Source organism: Salvelinus namaycush, chromosome 42, assembly GCF_016432855.1.
Source record: "Salvelinus namaycush isolate Seneca chromosome 42, SaNama_1.0, whole genome shotgun sequence".
Lineage (NCBI taxonomy): Eukaryota > Metazoa > Chordata > Actinopteri > Salmoniformes > Salmonidae > Salvelinus > Salvelinus namaycush.
Genome location: NC_052348.1, coordinates 15,672,189 through 15,693,005, shown reverse-complemented (window position 1 = coordinate 15,693,005; position 20,817 = coordinate 15,672,189). Strand labels below are relative to the sequence as shown.

Genomic DNA, 20,817 nt, shown 5'->3' with positions numbered 1-20,817 from the left:
CTATTTTCAGAAAAGAACAAGTAGCCTTCAAGAATAGGCTTACGGCGTGAAAAGAAATCAATTAGACATAATTAATAAAAATTGATTTAATAATATCTTTTTTTCCTCTTTTCCATCTACCTATGTGGCTGGCTGAAAGGAAGCAGACACGTGTCTTGTCTTCATGTCACAATAACATGCTTTGTCCTCGTTGGCAGAGCTTCTTCACAAAGTGGCAGCCGATCCGAAGGTCAAGAACAGCACTCCCAAAAAGCCCTCTGCCGAGAGAGTGGAGCAGTCGCTGAAGAAGGTACAGTAAAGTGCTCTTTGTCACCGGCAATAAAAGAAACCCGGCAAGACAAAAGTCTTCCTCACCACAATACCTACTTAAGTAATTCTATAAAACTGAAGTGGGGAGAAAAATACTGTCTCGGCTCTTGGAAGTTTTATGTGGATGTTTTGTTGTTGAGCAGGCATTTTTCTGGTCAAAATAACAATTAGAAAAACATATTTGAAAATTATTCAATGTCTGCTAGTGGTTGCAAAGGCTTTCCTCTGAGAACTACAAAACAACCACAAATAATGTTTTTTAAATGACTTCTTCCCAGGCCCCATCACTCACTATGAGTGTGATAATCCTCCACAATGACGTTGGTGAAGTGCCGTTCGGGGGATGTTAAGAGGGGATGTAAAAGCGTGCTCATACGCCCATAACAGTCATGCAGTGGTATGTTGAAGAGGATTGAGAGGGACACAGGGAACTATTTTAACGGGGAATTAAATTGTTCCGGAATCATTTCTAGCAGATGATGCCAAGGCGTCTAGCGCCAACAAATGCCATATGGCGGGTGGTTTAATGGAGACTGTCATGGCATCTATTACAGAGTGACAGTACCATGTTAGTATAATAACCAACAGGGGTCGGGAGAGGAGGGAGGGGAGGAGAGGAGCAGCACTCATTTATGCTATCCAGACATGGTGGGTAATGGAAAGACATTTTGGGGAGGCCCGGTGAGGAGCATGCACTGTGTGTGTGTGTGCGTGAAATTTTACATGTCGCCCCATCTCACTGTAAGTCGAGGATCAGGCGGACCGGGAAGCCGCCCTAATTTTGTTTGAATGGTACCGTCCTGCTTAAGCAGAGGGCAGAGCCGTGCCCAATAAAAGAGAGCGATTGCCTGGGGGTATAGCTACACCCAGCAGGTATCCACTGTTCTGTTTAACCGTTTCCACCAAAGAGACAAAGGGGTGGTCCTGTTTTCAGTGTTTAGTGATAGGTGACTGGTCGGGGGACTAGCAGTCAGATGTCTGTAGCCTCTCTAGGGGGGGGGGGGGGGGGCTAGCAGTCAGATATCTGTAGCCTCTCTAGGAGGGGGGGCTAGCAGTCAGATGTCTGCTGTAGCCTCTCTAGGAGGGAGGGCTAGCAGTCAGATGTCTGTAGCCTCTCTAGGAGGGGGGGCTAGCAGTCAGATGTCTGTAGCCTCTCTAGGAGGAGGGGCTAGCAGTCAGATGTCTGTAGCCTCTCTAGGAGGGGGGGCTAGCAGTCAGATGTCTGTAGCCTCTCTAGGAGGAGGGGCTAGCAGTCAGATGTCTGTAGCCTCTCTAGGAGGGGGGGCTAGCAGTCAGATGTCTGTAGCCTCTCTAGGAGGAGGGGCTAGAAGTCAGATGTCTGTAGCCTCTCTAGGAGGAGGGGCTAGCAGTCAGATGTCTGTAGCCTCTCTAGGAGGGGGGGGCTAGCAGTCAGATGTCTGTAGCCTCTCTAGGAGGGGGGGGGGGGGGCTGGCAGTCAGATGTCTGTAGCCTCTCTAGGAGGGGGGGGGGGGGGGGGGGGCTAGCAGTCAGATGTCTGTAGCCTCTCTAGGAGGGGGGGGGGGGGGGGGGCTAGCAGTCAGATGTCTGTAGCCTCTCTAGGAGGGGGGGGGGGGGGGGCTAGCAGTCAGATGGCTGTAGCCTCTCTAGGAGGGAGAGGGTGGGGCTAGCAGTCAAGATGTCTGTAGCCTCTCTAGGAGGGGGGGGGGGGCTCAGTCGGAATTGGAGTGTTTACATTTCAGTAATTTAGCAGATGCTCTTATCCAGAGCTTGTAGGAGCAATTAGGGTTCAGTGCCTTGCGCAAGGGCACATCGACAGATTTTTCAGCTAGTCGGCTCGGGGATTCGACCCAGCGACCTTTTGGTTACTGGCCCAAAGCTCTTAACCACTAGGCTACCTGCTGCCGTGTTAATGGCCTAATGGTTTGTTTCAACCCTCTACTACCCTGGCCTGCACAGTTACTGCAAACACAGGTCAGAGTAGAGAGAAACACTGACACTACCCTGTTTTCGCAGTTCAAAGTTGACAGGAATTTTCTTGTTCGTAGCTTGTTTTAAGACATTTACAGTGAATAGAAGGTCCATTAACTCTATATGGCAGAGTACATAGAGTGGTATGACTGGGAGGTTCGTTTTGGTCCTAATGAACACTCAATGATCACCATATAGATAGAACAGTTGGAGAGGAGGACGGTGTCCATGGAGCAGGAGACCGAGAGGCTGAGGGAGGACAACCAGGACCTCCAGGAGGCCAACACAGCTCTAACCCAGGACAAGGAGCACCTCCAGGGCTCTCTGGCCCGCCTCCGCACCCAGGGGGCTGCTCGCGACGAGGCGGCCCATGCCCAGGCACTCGCCCAGGAGGAGAGACACCGCGCCAAGGCCCTGGCCCTGGAGACCCAGCTGGAGGGGGCCAGGAGGGAAGCCGGACGCACCCGGCAGCAGCTGCTCCGGCTCAGGCAGGAGCTGGGCATCCTGAGGGCGGCCCGGGACTTCAACAGGAGCCAGAGACAACCCAAGGCTAACATGCTAACAGGGCTGGCCGCAGCAGCCACAGCAGGGGGAGGAATAAGTGGAGGGGCATTAGCAAACAGCAAGGTCAAATTCAAAACAGGCATGCGACCCAGAGGCCCAGCGCGGCTGCACCGCCACCGAGCGGTTGGCCCCAATCAAGCCATCGGAGGGGGAGGCCGCAGCCCTGCTAGGGACGACTGGGAGGACATAAGCGCGGACAGGTACGACACACACATTTTCTCTCTCTCTCTCACCCCCTCATTATTTTCTAGGGGGGGCTTAGCGGCATCGAGGGGACACCGTGCATATGCAAAGCGTAAGCAAATGGGTGATTGAATTTTCAGCGCCTGTCTAGTTGGTATTCAAGAGCCGATGGAGGGAGAGGGAGGAAAAATAAAAAAACGACTGTCAGATCCTTTGAAATATCCTGGGACGTCTTGCTCGGAGCTTATTGACTGAAATTTGCATGCAAAATTAGCCACCTCTGCACACAGAGTTGAACTGGTGCCAAGAAAGCCCGACACTTGATATGATAAGGGCCCGACACTTGATATCTTCCAGTGATGCAGTCATGAGGCCTGAGAATTGACAGTTTGGCAGCTTGATTTAATTTACCGGTCCTTTGCATATTCACCCCTCTCGTGACAGCAACCAAAGACATTCCCAGGCATAGGTTCCCCCCACCACCCCAACCCCAGTCAGTTCCGTTATCTTGTGACATGTCGATTCAGGATGTGCGTAAACCGTTTTTTGCTCCCCACACGAACCCCCTCTCATTCCTCTCCTCTCCTTAATTTAGTTGGATAAATTTTGAATGACCCTCCTCGGCTCACTACCAGATGTCTACAAGCTGTTTAACACTCTCCAAATTAAGAACCATCTACAGTAATTATTTCATGTATGTTTTATGCTAAAAAGCCACTGAGCTAATGTTTATTGAGTGATGGTTGAGATGATTTGATTTCAAACACCGGCTACCTGCACCGCTGGCTGATGTTCATTTCTCACAGAGACTCTCTCCCCCCCCCCCTCCAGCAGTAGCCTAGCTTCACTTCACACACACACACACACACACACACACACACACACACACACACACACACACACACACACTCTTCTCACTCACCTCACCTCTCCCATGACTAATTCATCTCACTGAAACCTTGGTTACTCACACGGGGACGTTGAAACCTAACAGTGGCTGTATAAACCTATGGCATGTTTCTCCCTTGTCCCTAATGTGTCTAATAAGCAGCCGTAAGATACAGTCTTAACCTAAAAGGGGGACTTAAATAAAGACGTCTTAGTTAAGTTACCTGTCAGTTGAGGTGCAGTGCTGTTAAAGCCTTCTGTGTCTCTCTTGTCTCAATATTATTATGCCTATAGATGCTTGGGAAAATGTGGCTTTTCATCCTGCAGAGAATTTGTTAAATACCAACAAAATGAAGATATCAGACTCGTTAAATAAGTGACTGACAAGCGCCTTCCTCCGTTTTGGTTTATGACTGTTCTTCTCACTGCCTCTGGCTCGACTCGAAGTTTCAGGAAGAAGTACCTTAAGGCTGGCGGACATTTTGAATTTTGACCACATCAGCAGTTTGTTTGGAGAGCAGAGCAGGGCTGAGCCAGGCGCCTCCGGGAGAGTACTGTAGGGGCTAGCAGGAGGTATCTGGTATACAATATATAGTACACACACACACACACACACACAGCCTGTCTCCCGAAGCAAGGCAGCCATGACACGACCAGCACACTGTCCTGTCCACTCAGCACATCTGAGACTGATGGAATAGTAGAAGTGCCCTAAACGGGGGGGATGCCCTGCCACAGCGTATAAGATACAGTGATACAGCTCACTCCCTGACAAGGTGATCACCCCCACCCTGGCTGAGTGAGTGGTCCAGCCCAGCAGGCAGGTTTAAAAAAAATAAAAAAATAAAATTAAAATAAACATTTCACCTTTATTTAACCAGGTAGGCTAGTTGAGAACAAATTCTCATTTACAACTGCGACCTGGCCAAGATAAAGCAAAGCAGTTCGACTCATACAACAACACAGAGTTACACATAGAATAAACAAAGATACAGTCAATAAGATGAATGTGCAAGTAGAGCTACTGGGGTGCAAAGGAGCATGATAAATAAATAAATACAGTATGGGGATGAGGTAGTTGGATGGGCTATTTACAGATGGGCTATGTACAGGTGCAGAGATCTGTGAATTGCTCTGACAACTGGTGCTTAATGCTAGTGAGGGAGATATGAGTCTACCAGCTTCAGTGATTTTTGCAGTTCGTTCCAGTCATTGGCAGCAGAGAACTGGATGGAAAGGCGGCCAAAGGAGGAATTGGCTTTGGGGGTGACCAGTGAGATATACCTGCTGGACCGGGTGCTACGGGTGGGTGCTGCTATGGTGACCAGTGAGCTGAGATAAGGCGGGGCTTTACCTAGCAAAGACTTGTAGATGACCTGGAGCCAGTGGGTTTGGCGACGAGTATGAAGCTGTTCCAGCCAACGAGAGCGCACAGGTCGCAGTGGTGGGTAGTATATGGGGCTTTGGTGACAACGGATGGCACTGTGATAGACTGCATCCAATTTGTTGAGTGTTGGAGGCTATTTTGTAAATGACATCGTCGAGGATCGGTAGGATAATCAGTTTTATGAGGGTATGTTTGGCAGCATGAGTGAAGGATGCTTTGTTGCAAAATAGAAAGCCGATTCTAGATTTAATTTTGGATTGGAGATGCTTAATGTGAGTCTGGAAGGAGAGTCTACAGTCTAACCAGACACCTAGGTATTTGTAGTTGTCCACGTATTCTAAGTCAGAACCGTCCAGAGTAGTGATGCTAGACGGGCGGGCAGCGATCGGTTGAAGAGCATGCATTTAGTTTTACTTGCATTTAAGAGCAGTCGGAGGCCACAGAAGGAGAGTTGTATGGCATTGAAGCTCGTCTGGAGGTTAGTTAAGACAGTGTCCGAAGATGCGCCAAGTATACAGAATGGTGTTGTCTGTGTAGAGGTGGATCAGAGAATCACCAGCAGCGAGAGCGACATCATTGATGTATACAGAGAAGAGAGAGCCCGAGAATTGAAGGTAAAGACAGGCTATCTGAAATACCTGTCAATTAAAACAGCATATCATGCAAATACATCCAGCATACTGTTATAGTGAGGACTTGACTTGTATCCACATGGTTGGTTTGTATTGAAGTAGTTATTTATTCCCCTTCCTGTTGCATTGATTACATACAGTATTCAAACTATTACTTTGGTATGGTATTGTAGGTTAAATGCCTCTCTGGTGCAGGTGTGTGGTGTACTGGAATGTTCAGTCCTCAGCACAGTCTGTCAGTAGGCCAGTCTTGGGCCTTAGTGGCTGGGTCCAGTCCTTTCTCCCTCCAGCCCCAGGCCCCAGCTCTAGCCTCCAACCCCAGCCTGCGCCCCCCCAGCCCTGGGGCCTCTGGTCTGTCATGTGGGAAGGCTGATGGTGATGTGGAGGTCTTTACCTCTGCTGCTCTCACCGCCCCACGTTAATAAAACCCACAGCGTAAATGTCACTGACTTCCACGTCAAAGGTCACTGTCGATAACGGGGGAGGTGGGTGGGTAGGGAGTGGAGGTGTGCGTGTCTCCGAAACCCTTACCGCACGTCCGTCCATCAGATGGGCTCGTCTCGTCGGTGCTCAGCCATGCCACTCACACACGTCTGTCACACAGATCGCACTAATGAAGGCCACAGCAGTCTGCATACATGTTGATACACACCGTAGCACAACTGATGAGGTGGAATTCATTCAGGTCATTTCCAGGAATTGAGGAAATACATTCAGGAATTAAATGGCACATGGAATGAGATGGAGAAAACAATACTCTGCTTGATGGTAAATGGAACATTGGATATATACATTGTTATTGAACTTCCATACATGCAAATTTGAAATATTACTGTGTTAATACATATTCACATATTCACTCTTTTTCCCACCCCTCTCTGTCTCTGTCTCGGTCTTTCTCTCTTTCTTTCACTCTGTCTCTCTCTGTCTGTCTCGGTCTCTCTCTCTCTCTCTCTGTCTCTGTCTCTCTCTCTCTATGTTTCTCTCTCTCGGTCTCTCTCTCTCTCTCTGTCTCTGTCTCTCTCTCTCTCTATGTCTCTCTCTCTCGTGACAGTGGAGAGGAGTACTCTGACAGCCTGGACAGTCACCCAGTCAAGGTGGGTCCATTTGGAGAAGTCTTATCTATTCTTCCATTCACTATAACCTCCATTCAATCGACTAACAAGTCTTTACGCATAATGTGGAATTGAAGTAGTTCATTGAATTGTTAATTGAATTGTTGATTTCATTTCTGGAGAGTTTGTAATCGGTGAGTCAGTCAGGATGTTGCCTGGGTTTGGCCATGTGAAGCCTATATTACACAGTGCAGTTGCTACTCTGTGCTCTACCTGGCTGTAGCCTCTGCCTCCTCTGTTCTTCCTTCCTCCTCCACCCAATGAAATCAATAGTCCAGGTTTTTCTGTACTTGTTTTTGTCCATTGTCAACTCCTTCACTGTAATACCTGGCAGCTATTCACCAAAGGGATGTTCTGTAGGCTCTTCTATCTGTCAAATCAGATCCCTCAGTCAGCCACTCCACATGCCCCTCCGCCTGCCCTGCCCATCAGCTCCGCCCAGCCTCATCGCCATGACAGTGGAGCCACGCGCGCTGTGTCACAAATCAAAGGGCTTCCGGAAGGCTCCATGTGATCAAACCAGCCCGTGATTAAACCATACCGGTGCTCTGGGGGGAAGGGCTTTGATGTGACTACAAACGCTCTCAGGCGGTGTCACACACACACACACCGTGGGGCACAGGGGCAAGGGGGTGAGTGAGCGCGGGGGTGTTTCATCAGGCACCTGTCAAGAGTTGTGGAGGTGTAGAGTTGCGTTCGAGTCGACGTGTGTTGTATTAAACACGTTGCGCCGCATTACGGCTCGGTGTGATTTGTCGCATCGCGTTAAACGCCACATGCTGTGATTCCTGTGTGACACGACGCGGACGTCAACCTGTTGTGCTGCATTAAACGGCAGTGTTTAAAAGAGTTTCAAAACATTTTGGTTTGTCTTTTTCCAGTCACACAGGTACGCAGCCGCCTCAGAACAGCCAGCGGAAGAATTCTCCAGAACGCAGCCCGATGTTCCGAACCATGGTAGCAACAACACGTTTTCATGTTTCACTCAGATTTTCACAAAACTTTATCAACTATTTAGGGGGGGGACACCAAAACACACACACTATCGGAAGCAACACCTGATACAAAACAAGATTCTGTTCTCTACACTGTTGTATCGGTTATATATGGAATGGCTTAGTCAGTCTGATAGAGTAACACACATACACACACACACACACACACACACACACACACACACACACACACACACACACAAACACACATACGTACACACACACACGTTTGATAACTCTCAGCAGTAGAAATCTAAATGGGGATTGTAAGTGTGTTCACCGCTCTCTTGTACATGAACACTCTGAGGAACGCACTGTGTTCTCCTCTTGTTAGGATATAAACAGAGGGAGCCGGGGGAGGAAGGAGGGAAGAGACGGAGTGAGAGAAAGAGGAGGAAGGCCCAGAGGTGCGGCTGCTGCGCTCCCGCCTCACTGCGCGGGCGCGTTCTGGCGCTCCAGCGCCATCTCGCCGTTTTACAGACCGCCCGGCGTGATGCCCAGCGCTCCTCCCAGGAGCTGCGAGACGCCAACGAGAAGATCACGTCGCAGCTCGTCCAGAGACTGAACGTCAGCAAGCAGTTATCACAGGTACCACAGACCAGAAGAGGGGAGGACAGGCACAGAAAGAGTGGAACAAACAGAAGAGGAGAAGGAGGGGTAGGGAAAGATAAGCAGGGGGGTTGGTACAGTAACTGGGAACAAGGAACAGAAGAGGAGGAGGGGTAGGGAAAGATAAGCAGGGGGGTTGGTACAGTAACTGGGAACAAGGAACAGAAGAGGAGGAGGGGTAGGGAAAGATAAGCAGGGGGTTGGTACAGTAACTGGGAACAAGGAACAGAAGAGAAGGAGGGGTAGGGAAAGATAAGCAGGGGGGTTGGTACAGTAACTGGGAACAAGGAACAGAAGAGAAGGAGGGGAGGGGAAGGATAAGCAGGGGGGTTGGTACAGTAACTGGGAACAAGGAACAGAAGAGAAGGAGGGGTAGGGAAAGATAAGCAGGGGGGTTGGTACAGTAACTAGGAACAAGGAACAGAAGAGAAGGAGGGGTAGGGAAAGATAAGCAGGGGGGTTGGTACAGTAACTGGGAACAAGGAACAGAAGAGAAGGAGGGGTAGGGAAAGATAAGCAGGGGGGTTGGTACAGTAACTGGGAACAAGGAACAGAAGAGGAGGAGGGGTAGGGAAAGATAGGCAGGGGGGTTGGTACAGTAACTGGGAACAAGGAACAGAAGAGGAGGAGGGGTAGGGAAAGATAAGCAGGGGGGTTGGTACAGTAACTGGGAACAAGGAACAGAAGAGGAGGAGGGGTAGGGAAAGATAAGCAGGGGGTTGGTACAGTAACTAGGAACAAGGAACAGAAGAGAAGGAGGGGTAGGGAAAGATAAGCAGGGGGGTTGGTACAGTAACTGGGAACAAGGAACAGAAGAGAAGGAGGGGTAGGGAAAGATAAGCAGGGGGGTTGGTACAGTAACTAGGAACAAGGAACAGAAGAGAAGGAGGGGTAGGGAAAGATAAGCAGGGGGGTTGGTACAGTAACTGGGAACAAGGAACAGAAGAGAAGGAGGGGTAGGGAAAGATAAGCAGGGGGGTTGGTACAGTAACTAGGAACAAGGAACAGAAGAGAAGGAGGGGTAGGGAAAGATAAGCAGGGGGGTTGGTACAGTAACTGGGAACAAGGAAGAGGAGGAGGGGTAGGGAAAGATAAGCAGGGGGTTGGTACAGTAACTAGGAACAAGGAACAGAAGAGAAGGAGGGGTATGGAAAGATAAGCAGGGGGGTTGGTACAGTAACTGGGAACAAGGAACAGAAGAGAAGGAGGGGTAGGGAAAGATAAGCAGGGGGGTTGGTACAGTAACTGGGAACAAGGAACAGAAGAGAAGGAGGGGTAGGGAAAGATAATCAGGGGGGTTGGTACAGTAACTGGGAACAAGGAACAGAAGAGAAGGAGGGGAAGGGAAAGATAAGCAGGGGGGTTGGTACAGTAACTGGGAACAAGGAACAGAAGAGAAGGAGGGGTAGGGAAAGATAAGCAGGGGGGTTGGTACAGTAACTGGGAACAAGGAACAGAAGAGGAGGAGGGGTAGGGAAAGATAAGCAGGGGGTTGGTACAGTAACTGGGAACAAGGAACAGAAGAGAAGGAGGGGTAGGGAAAGATAAGCAGGGGGGTTGGTACAGTAACTGGGAACAAGGAACAGAAGAGAAGGAGGGGAAGGGAAAGATAAGCAGGGGGGTTGGTACAGTAACTGGGAACAAGGAACAGAAGAGAAGGAGGGGTAGGGAAAGATAAGCAGGGGGGTTGGTACAGTAACAAGGAACAGAAGAGAAGGAGGGGTAGGGAAAGATAAGCAGGGGGGTTGGTACAGTAACTGGGAACAAGGAACAGAAGAGAAGGAGGGGTAGGGAAAGATAAGCAGGGGGGTTGGTACAGTAACTGGGAACAAGGAACAGAAGAGGAGGAGGGGTAGGGAAAGATAGGCAGGGGGGTTGGTACAGTAACTGGGAACAAGGAACAGAAGAGGAGGAGGGGTAGGGAAAGATAAGCAGGGGGGTTGGTACAGTAACTGGGAACAAGGAACAGAAGAGGAGGAGGGGTAGGGAAAGATAAGCAGGGGGTTGGTACAGTAACTAGGAACAAGGAACAGAAGAGAAGGAGGGGTAGGGAAAGATAAGCAGGGGGGTTGGTACAGTAACTGGGAACAAGGAACAGAAGAGAAGGAGGGGTAGGGAAAGATAAGCAGGGGGGTTGGTACAGTAACTAGGAACAAGGAACAGAAGAGAAGGAGGGGTAGGGAAAGATAAGCAGGGGGGTTGGTACAGTAACTGGGAACAAGGAAGAGGAGGAGGGGTAGGGAAAGATAAGCAGGGGGTTGGTACAGTAACTAGGAACAAGGAACAGAAGAGAAGGAGGGGTATGGAAAGATAAGCAGGGGGGTTGGTACAGTAACTGGGAACAAGGAACAGAAGAGAAGGAGGGGTAGGGAAAGATAAGCAGGGGGGTTGGTACAGTAACTGGGAACAAGGAACAGAAGAGAAGGAGGGGTAGGGAAAGATAATCAGGGGGGTTGGTACAGTAACTGGGAACAAGGAACAGAAGAGAAGGAGGGGAAGGGAAAGATAAGCAGGGGGGTTGGTACAGTAACTGGGAACAAGGAACAGAAGAGAAGGAGGGGTAGGGAAAGATAAGCAGGGGGGTTGGTACAGTAACTGGGAACAAGGAACAGAAGAGAAGGAGGGGTAGGGAAAGATAAGCAGGGGGGTTGGTACAGTAACTGGGAACAAGGAACAGAAGAGAAGGAGGGGAAGGGAAAGATAAGCAGGGGGGTTGGTACAGTAACTGGGAACAAGGAACAGAAGAGAATGAGGGGTAGGGAAAGATAAGCAGGGGGGTTGGTACAGTAACTGGGAACAAGGAACAGAAGAGGAGGAGGGGAAGGGAAAGATAAGCAGGGGGGTTGGTACAGTAACTGGGAACAAGGAACAGAAGAGAAGGAGGGGAAGGGAAAGATAAGCAGGGGGGTTGGTACAGTAACTGGGAACAAGGAACAGAAGAGGAGGAGGGGAAGGGAAAGATAAGCAGGGGGGTTGGTACAGTAACTAGGAACAAGGAACAGAAGAGAAGGAGGGGTAGGGAAAGATAAGCAGGGGGGTTGGTACAGTAACTGGGAACAAGGAACAGAAGAGAAGGAGGGGAAGGGAAAGATAAGCAGGGGGGTTGGTACAGTAACTAGGAACAAGGAACAGAGGAGAAGGAGGGGTAGGGAAAGATAATCAGGGGGGTTGGTACAGTAACTAGGAACAAGGAACAGAAGAGAAGGAGGGGTAGGGAAAGATAAGCAGGGGGGTTGGTACAGTAACTGGGAACAAGGAACAGAAGAGAAGGAGGGGTAGGGAAAGATAAGCAGGGGGGTTGGTACAGGAAAGTTAAGCAGGGGGGTTGGTACAGTAACTGGGAACAAGGAACAGAAGAGAAGGAGGGGTAGGGAAAGATAAGCAGGGGGGTTTGTACAGTAACTGGGAACAAGGAACAGAAGAGAAGGAGGGGTAGTTAAAGATAAGCAGGGGGGTTGGTACAGTAACTGGAACAAGGAGCAGAAGAGAAGGAGGGGTAGGGAAAGATAAGCAGGGGGGTTGGTACAGTAACTGGGAACAAGGAACAGAAGAGAAGGAGGGGCAGGGAAAGTTAAGCAGGGGGGTTGGTACAGTAACTGGGAACAAGGAACAGAAGAGAAGGAGGGGTAGGGAAAGATAAGCAGGGGGGTTTGTACAGTAACTGGGAACAAGGAACAGAAGAGAAGGAGGGGTAGTTAAAGATAAGCAGGGGGGTTGGTACAGTAACTGGAACAAGGAGCAGAAGAGAAGGAGGGGTAGGGAAAGATAAGCAGGGGGGTTGGTACAGTAACTGGGAACAAGGAGCAGAAGAGAAGGAGGGGTAGGGAAAGATAAGCAGGGGGGTTGGTACAGTAACTGGGAACAAGGAACAGAAGAGAAGGAGGGGTAGTTAAAGATAAGCAGGGGGGTTGGTACAGTAACTGGGAACAAGGAACAGAAGAGAAGGAGGGGTAGTTAAAGATAAGCCGGGGGGTTGGTACAGTAACTGGGAACAAGGAAGTTGTTATTTTTCTTTCCTCTTTTGTTTCTTCCTGTCTTTTCTTTTGTCTTTCGGTGTGTTTCTGGGGGCCCTATCCCTGGCTGCAGTGGGAGCAGCTCCTTTGCCCTTATCATGCTTAATAAGTGTGTGTCTGACAGGCCTGCCCTCGCCTGAGGAGGTCAGCACCACAGAGGAGCAGAGGAAGAGCCACAGAGCACTGAACACACTGCTGCAGTCTCCTGCAATACTGTACTATACACTACTGACTACTATACTATACCCTACTGACTACTATAATATACCCTATTGACTACTATACTATACCCTACTGACTACTATAATATACTATACCCTACTGACTACTATACTATACCATATTGACTACTATACTATACCCTACTGACTACTATACTATACCCTACTGACTACTATACTATACCCTACTGACTACTATACTATACCCTATTGACTACTATACTATACCCTACTGACTACAATACCATATTGATTACTATACTATACCCTATTGACTACTATAATATACCCTATTGGCTACTATACTATACCCTACTGACTACAATACCATATTGACTACTATACTATACCCTATTGACTACTATAATATACCCTACTGAATACTATACCCTACTGACTACTATACTATACCATATTGACTACTATACTATACCCTACTGACTACAATACCCAATTGACTACTATACTATACCCTACTGAATACTATACTATACCCTCCTGCCTACTATACTATACTATACCCTACTGACTCCTATACTATACCCTACTGACTGCAATACCCTATTGACTACTATACTATACCCTACTGAATACTATACTATACCCTCCTGACTACTATACTACACCCTACTGACTACTATACCCTATTGACTACTATACCCTACTGACTACTATACTATACCCTTTTGACTACGATACTATACTCTACTGACTACAATACCCATTTGACTACTATACTATACCCTGCTGAATACTATACTATACCCTCCTGACTACTATACTATACCTTACTGACTACTATACCCTACTGACTACGATACCCTACCGACTACTATACCCTACTGAATACTATACTATACCCTACTGACTACTATACTATTATATACCCTACTGACTATTATACTATACCCTACTGATTAGTATACTATACGCTACTGACTACTATACTATTCTATACCCTACTGACCACTATACTATAACCTACTGACTACTATACTATAATTGACTATACTATACCATACTGACTGCTATATTATACTATACCCTACTGAGTACTATACTATACCCTACGGACTGCTATACTATACCCCACTGACTACTATACTATAATGTACTATACTATACCCTACTAACTGCTATATTATACTATACGATACCCTGCGGACTGATATACTATACTATACTCTGTTGACTTCTATACTATAATGTACTATACTGACTACTATATTATTATACTATACCCTACTGACTGCTATAATGTACTAAACTGACTGCTATATTATTTTACTATACCCTGCTGACTACTATATTATAATATAATGTACTATACTGACTACTATATTATTATACTATACCCTACTGACTACTATATTATACTATAATGTACTATACTGACTACTATATTATTATACTATACCCTACTGACTACTATATTATACTTTACTGTTCTGACTACTATATTATTATACTATACCCTACTGACTACTAAATTATACTATAATGTACTGACTACTGTATACCCTACTGATTACTATATTTTTATACTATACCCTACTGCCTACTATATTATTATACTATACCCTACTGACTACTATACTATACTGTACCGACTACTATATTATACTATACCCTACTGCCTACTATATTATACTATACCCTACTGCCTACTATATTATACTATACCCTACTGACTACTATATTATACTATACCCTACTGCCTACTATATTATTATACTATACCCTACTGACTACTATATTATACTATACTGTACCGACTACTATATAATTATACTATCCCCTACTGACTACTATACTATACCCTTCTGACTACTATATTATACTATACCCTACTGACTACTATATTATACTATAATGTACTATTATGACTACTATATTTTTATACTATACCCTACTGACTACTATATTATACTATACCCTACTGACTACTATATTTTTATACTATACCCTACTGACTACTATATTATACTATACTGTACCGACTACTATATAATTATACTATCCCCTACTGACTACTATACTATACCCTTCTGACTACTATATTATACTATACCCTACTGACTACTATATTATACTATAATGTACTATTATGACTACTATATTTTTATACTATACCCTACTGCCTACTATATTATTATACTATACCCTACTGACTACTATATTATTATACTATACCCTACTGACTACTATACTATACTGTACCGACTACTATATTATACTATACCCTACTGCCTACTATATTATACTATACCCTACTGACTACTATATTATACTATACCCTACTGCCTACTATATTATTATACTATACCCTACTGACTACTATATTATACTATACTGTACCGACTACTATATAATTATACTATCCCCTACTGACTACTATACTATACCCTTCTGACTACTATATTATACTATACCCTACTGACTACTATATTATACTATAATGTACTATTATGACTACTATATTTTTATACTATACCCTACTGACTACTATATTATACTATACCCTACTGACTACTATATTTTTATACTATACCCTACTGACTACTTTATTATACTATACCCTACTGACTACTATATTATACTATACTGTACCGACTACTATATAATTATACTATCCCCTACTGACTACTATACTATACCCTTCTGACTACTATATTATACTATACCCTACTGACTACTTTATTATACTATACCCTACTGACTACTATATTATACTATACTGTACCGACTACTATATAATTATACTATCCCCTACTGACTACTATACTATACCCTTCTGACTACTATATTATACTATACCCTACTGACTACTATATTTTTATACTATACCCTACTGACTACTTTATTATACTATACCCTACTGACTACTATATTATACTATACTGTACCGACTACTATATAATTATACTATCCCCTACTGACTACTATACTATACCCTTCTGACTACTATATTATACTATACCCTACTGACTACTATATTATACTATAATGTACTATTATGACTACTATATTTTTATACTATACTATACTGTACTGACTCAACCAGCTAGTCTCTGAAACAGTGTCCTAGTGATATTTCTCAAACTGAATTCTTTGTTTGTTACATACAGTACTTCAGTCTGAGACTGCCATCGTTGATGTTGTTTGTGGGGACGTCAAAATGAAGGGTGTTGGATCATATCTTACCATTCAGAGTGTCAAAGCCAATGACGAATTTTCAAAATGGCGCTTTACCCACATGTGTTCTGGCTCTGGCCCAACCCATTGGTTTCTGGGACCAATCAGACTGTTTAAAATGGATTTCCGTTATAAAACTCATTGGGGAGGTACTCAAATACAGACTCATTGCGGAGAAGAAACTAACATCCGTGGCGTGGTGTAGAGTTTGTGTAGCCAGGCAAATTCTTCCATGACCTGACCTCCTCTTTCGCTCTCTTTCACGGCCTCATACACATACACACACGTACTCTCTCTCACACACACACCAGGCCGTATGGTAGTTAGTGGGACTGGCAGGAAGCCCCTGTTGGGTAGGAGCAGGCAGAGCCCCGACCAGCCCCAACCCACTGGAGGCCTGATTAGGAGTGTGTGTGATACACACAGGTCAAAGAGCGCAGGAGCCCCGCTGCTCTGGAAGTGGCCTCCGGGTTCCGGCCCCTACCTAGCTATCGTAGAATAGAACAGCCAGGGCCCCGAGGAGACCTCAGACACTGGCTCTGCGGCATTAATGACACACACACACACACACACACACACACACACACACACACACACACACACACACACACACACACACACACACACACACACACACTTACACACATGCACAAACACCTAGAGATAGACACCACAGAGATAGACACACACACTTTTCTCTGCTTGGGCTGACCAGAAAGAAACAGCAATAGCTGTCTTTTACTCCTGCAGTATTAATGCCACTGCAGCAGAAGTTGTCCAAGACTCTGAGCTCTCAGCTAGAAAACAGGGATCATTCCCCCTATAAAGGGCACAAGGTCTTGTGCTGTTGGCTGGTATCCGGCTGGCCCCTGCCTGCCTGCTAGCTTTCTGACAGAGTCCAAAACTCTGGCTCTAATTGGCTTAGCCCGGCGCCTCGGGGGCTGTCATGTGAAAAGGTATGATGACAGTGTCAGAGACCGAGAAGTAGCTACCTCGTTTGTTTGGCTCCTTAGTGATGTCCTGTAGTTTCCTGTTACTTCAGTGAGAAGTTGTGTGTTATTGAAATGTGAATCAGGCTGTGTGTGTCTGTGTCTGTGAGGGAGAGCGCGAGAGAGAGGGGGAGAGGTAGCGAGCGAGAGGGGGAGGTAGAGAGACAAAGTGAGGGAAGTGGCGTACCCTTTCAGCCTAAGTGGAACATGTGTCTCTACAGCACAGTGACACTTTCATCAGTCAATCACACCACGCCAGCCACCTCATCCCCGCAGACCTCTCTGTCAGGAACCAGACTGCAATAGCTGTCAGAGACACACACACAGAGAGAGAGACACACACTCACAGATACACACACACACACGGCAGAGTGCTTTGTTAGGTATTTCCACCCTGTTCCCTCTCCATAATTGCCGTCAGTCTGTAAAACGTGACCCTCTTAATGGTGCTCTCTGTTCCTTGACTTCTGTCTTTGTACTTTCTATTCAACAAGGTGGGAAGGAAATGAGAAAGAGAGAGTCTGTTAGGAAAATGAAGGATAATTAGGCTACGGGCGGGGACGTTGTCCTCTAACACTCTTTTCTTCTCCCTCTTTCCTCTCGTTTGAGGAACGAGGGAAGCGACAGAAGCTTAAGAGGAACCGCCTCTGGGTGACAGGTGAGATGTACTACGGTAATTTCCGAAAATGTTCCTCCCGCTGTAAAGAAACGTCGGTCACGCATATTAACCGAACAGGGGATAATTTGGGTCTGGAATCAGGTACCTCGCATCCCTCCCAAACCTCCCCCTCTACCTCGTTCTACAATTGAACGTCTCTTCGACACGAACCCAACCCCGTAATCTCCAGGTGTGGATCGGCCCAGCTCCCATCCTGCCCGTAAGAGGTTGGGATTACCACAGGATTAGAGGAGTAAAACAGACACGGCTGACAGGGAGAAGAGGGGTTTTTCTGGGTCTAGGCTTTTTATGCCCAGGCACATGACAGAGCCTGGCACTTAAATCCTGGTGACGGACACTATAAAGGTACAACATAATAAAGTTGGCTCCACTTCTGCCTTCAGTTGTCTTTCCAGAAATCTATGGTTCATCTAAAGTCTAGAATCGAAGGTCATGGCTGTTGGTCCTTGAGTTCTATGTTAGGATGAGTATCTCTCGTTTAGAACACTAGGTAAGTACTGTGTCGTCACTCTGCCGTGGCTTGAGGTTTGATGATGTTAGAATGAGTATCTCTCGTTTAGAACACTAGGTAAGTACTGTGTCGTCACTCTGCCGTGGCTTGAGGTTTGATGATGTTAGAATGAGTATCTCTCGTTTAGAACACTAGGTAAGTACTGTGTCGTCACTCTGCCGTGGCTTGAGGTGTCTCTGGTGTTATTCTATAAGGATGATACTGGTGTTGTCTCAAGTCCATTTTCAAGGTGTTGTACGTATGTCTGGGTCTAGGTCATGTTAGGCTAGCGTTCGGTTGTTGTGGTTGAGGAACCAGGCCAGCCCAAAATGAGGGAGTGTACTGTACGACTGTGTGTGTCTATGACTATGTGGTTCCTTTGCTATTTTCGGAGCCACCGGCCTCATTATTTATCCTGCTAATGATTCAGTATCACTTGGAATGGCACCAGCGAGACCACTACCCTAGAGAGAAAGAGAGGCGCGAGAGGGGGGAGAGAGGAACTGAAATAGAGAGAGCAGGAGGGGAGAGAGTGGTAGAGGGAGAGAGAGCGGGAAAAGAGAGAGAGGAACAGAAATAGACAGAACGGGAGGGAGAGGAGAAAGCGCAAAAGAGGGAGAGTAGTGAGCGAGAGTGGGGGAGAGAGGAAGAGCGAGAAAGAGAGAGGGGGGTGAGAGAGAGAGAGACTTCAGCTGGGCAGCCTAATGGTCCCACCATGCATCAGAGTCAGTGTCAGTGTCATCTCTCACCAGACCCAGGGCTGAAAATGGCCCCTCTGAAATCAAAGCCTGTCTTACGGGAAGTGTCATCAATGCCACTCTTAACACACCCATACACACACACACACACACGACCCAGCAGCAGAAGCAGCCCCCCTCTCTCTCTCTGTCTCTCTCAGTGGGGATATGGCCTGTGAGCCTTCAAAGAGGAGGAAACCTAAAACAAGAGGGATTCTACTAAGAGGTGTCAGCAGGCAACCAGATATCAATAACCTCCATGTATGCAGAGCAGAGAGGCCCCCCCTGGGACTACTGTGGTTTCCAGGATGGTTGGGAGGGTGTGGGGGAGTTGGGATGGTGTGAGGGGTTGAGAGGGTGTGTGTACCACACATATCACCTTCTCCTTATTTGCGCTACAAAGTGAGCATTATGTTTGATACCAGATCGTATTATTGTGGCAATGATAAATTAGACGACAGAAAAGCATTGAGTACATTGAGGTTGATAATATACATGCGGTTTAAACCGTTTAGCCCCAAAGCAAATGTTTACCATGTCTGATACGCTGGTACAGTAGGGTAGATGATTACCTTGCAGTATTCTCCTACAATTCCTCCCTCGCTCTTACTAACTCTCTCTCTCTCCTCTCTCTCTCTCCTCTCTCTCCTCTCTCTCTCTCCTCTCTCTCTCTCTCTCTCCTCTCTCTCTCTCCTCTCTCTCTCTCTCTCTCCTCTCTCCTCTCTCCTCTCTCTCTCTCTCTCTCTCCTCTCTCTCTCTGTCTCTCCTCTCTCCTCTCTCTCTCTCTCTCCTCTCTCTCTCTGTCTCTCCTCTCTCCTCTCTCTCTCTCTCCTCTCTCTCTCTCTCCTCTCTCTCTCCTCTCTCTCTGTCTCTCTCCTCTCTCCCCTCTCTCTCTCTCCTCTCTCTCTCTCTCCTCTCTCTGTCTCTCTCCTCTCTCTCTCTCTCTCTCTCTCTCTCTCACACTCATACACACTTTTTCGCTCCGCTTCTAAACCAAACCCAGCTCAACTCCAACCGTCCCAGGGTGCACTCTGATTCTACTGGATGGCTCTATTACGCCTGCCAATCAGGGTTAGAGAATTAGGGCCCTTCGGCCGGCCGCGCGTCAGAATCATCCTCGTCTTCATTAAGATAGAAACAGGATTTAATCACAGTTACCAGTCAGTACGTTACACTGTAGAATAATATACAGTAACTTTCAAAAAGACTTTCAGTTTGTCCATCATAAGGGGCTGGTTTCCTGGACATAGATTAAACCTAATCCTGGATTTAAAAGCATGTTCAATGATTCTCCATTGAGAGTGATTTTTTTAAATCCACAAACGGGTTCACCCTGTGTTCACTTGTTTCACTGCCTCTTCTGTACATGCTTAGTGTAGTGTACGTGTTTGTATCCACAAAGCATCTCAGAGTAGGAGTGCTGATCTAGGATCTGTCCATACAATCTTATCTAGGATGATCTAAAAGGCAAAACTGATCCTGGATCAGCACTCCTACTCTGACTGTGGATGCGTGTTCTGATTTTAACAGGACTTGGTTGGTGCTGTTAGATTGTTCCTCTCAGGGTGTCCAATACTCATGTCTCAGGTCTGGTCCAGCTTTCTCGTCACCTCTCACTGGATACACAGACAGAATAACAACAGAAGTCGTGGTCAAACTTGTATTTTTACATGATGCCACTACCGCAGTAGCAGGTATACTTTCAGACTCTCTTGGTGTCCTTTCAGTCACATTTTCTTTAAGTCTTTTCTCAATCTATGAGTGCTGCTCTGACAACCTAGTGTACGTTCTGACCCGCTTTAGTTTTTCAATCACAAAACAACTATTTTTGTCTTCCTATTTTTGTCTTTATATGTGTGTT

At 46.6% G+C, this 20,817-nt stretch overlaps 1 protein-coding gene across 1 annotated transcript in view; it reads left to right on the top strand.

Moving 5' to 3' along the window:
* The window catches only part of LOC120034755 (centlein-like), a 92,799-nt gene that overhangs the window by 29,273 nt on the left and 42,709 nt on the right, over positions 1 to 20,817 (top strand). The window contains exons 6-10 of the mRNA XM_038981359.1: positions 198 to 289; positions 2,458 to 3,023; positions 6,968 to 7,010; positions 7,910 to 7,985; positions 8,358 to 8,611. Coding sequence (XP_038837287.1) covers positions 198 to 289; positions 2,458 to 3,023; positions 6,968 to 7,010; positions 7,910 to 7,985; positions 8,358 to 8,611 — 1,031 coding nt within the window. The remainder of the gene's footprint in view (positions 1 to 197; positions 290 to 2,457; positions 3,024 to 6,967; positions 7,011 to 7,909; positions 7,986 to 8,357; positions 8,612 to 20,817) is intronic.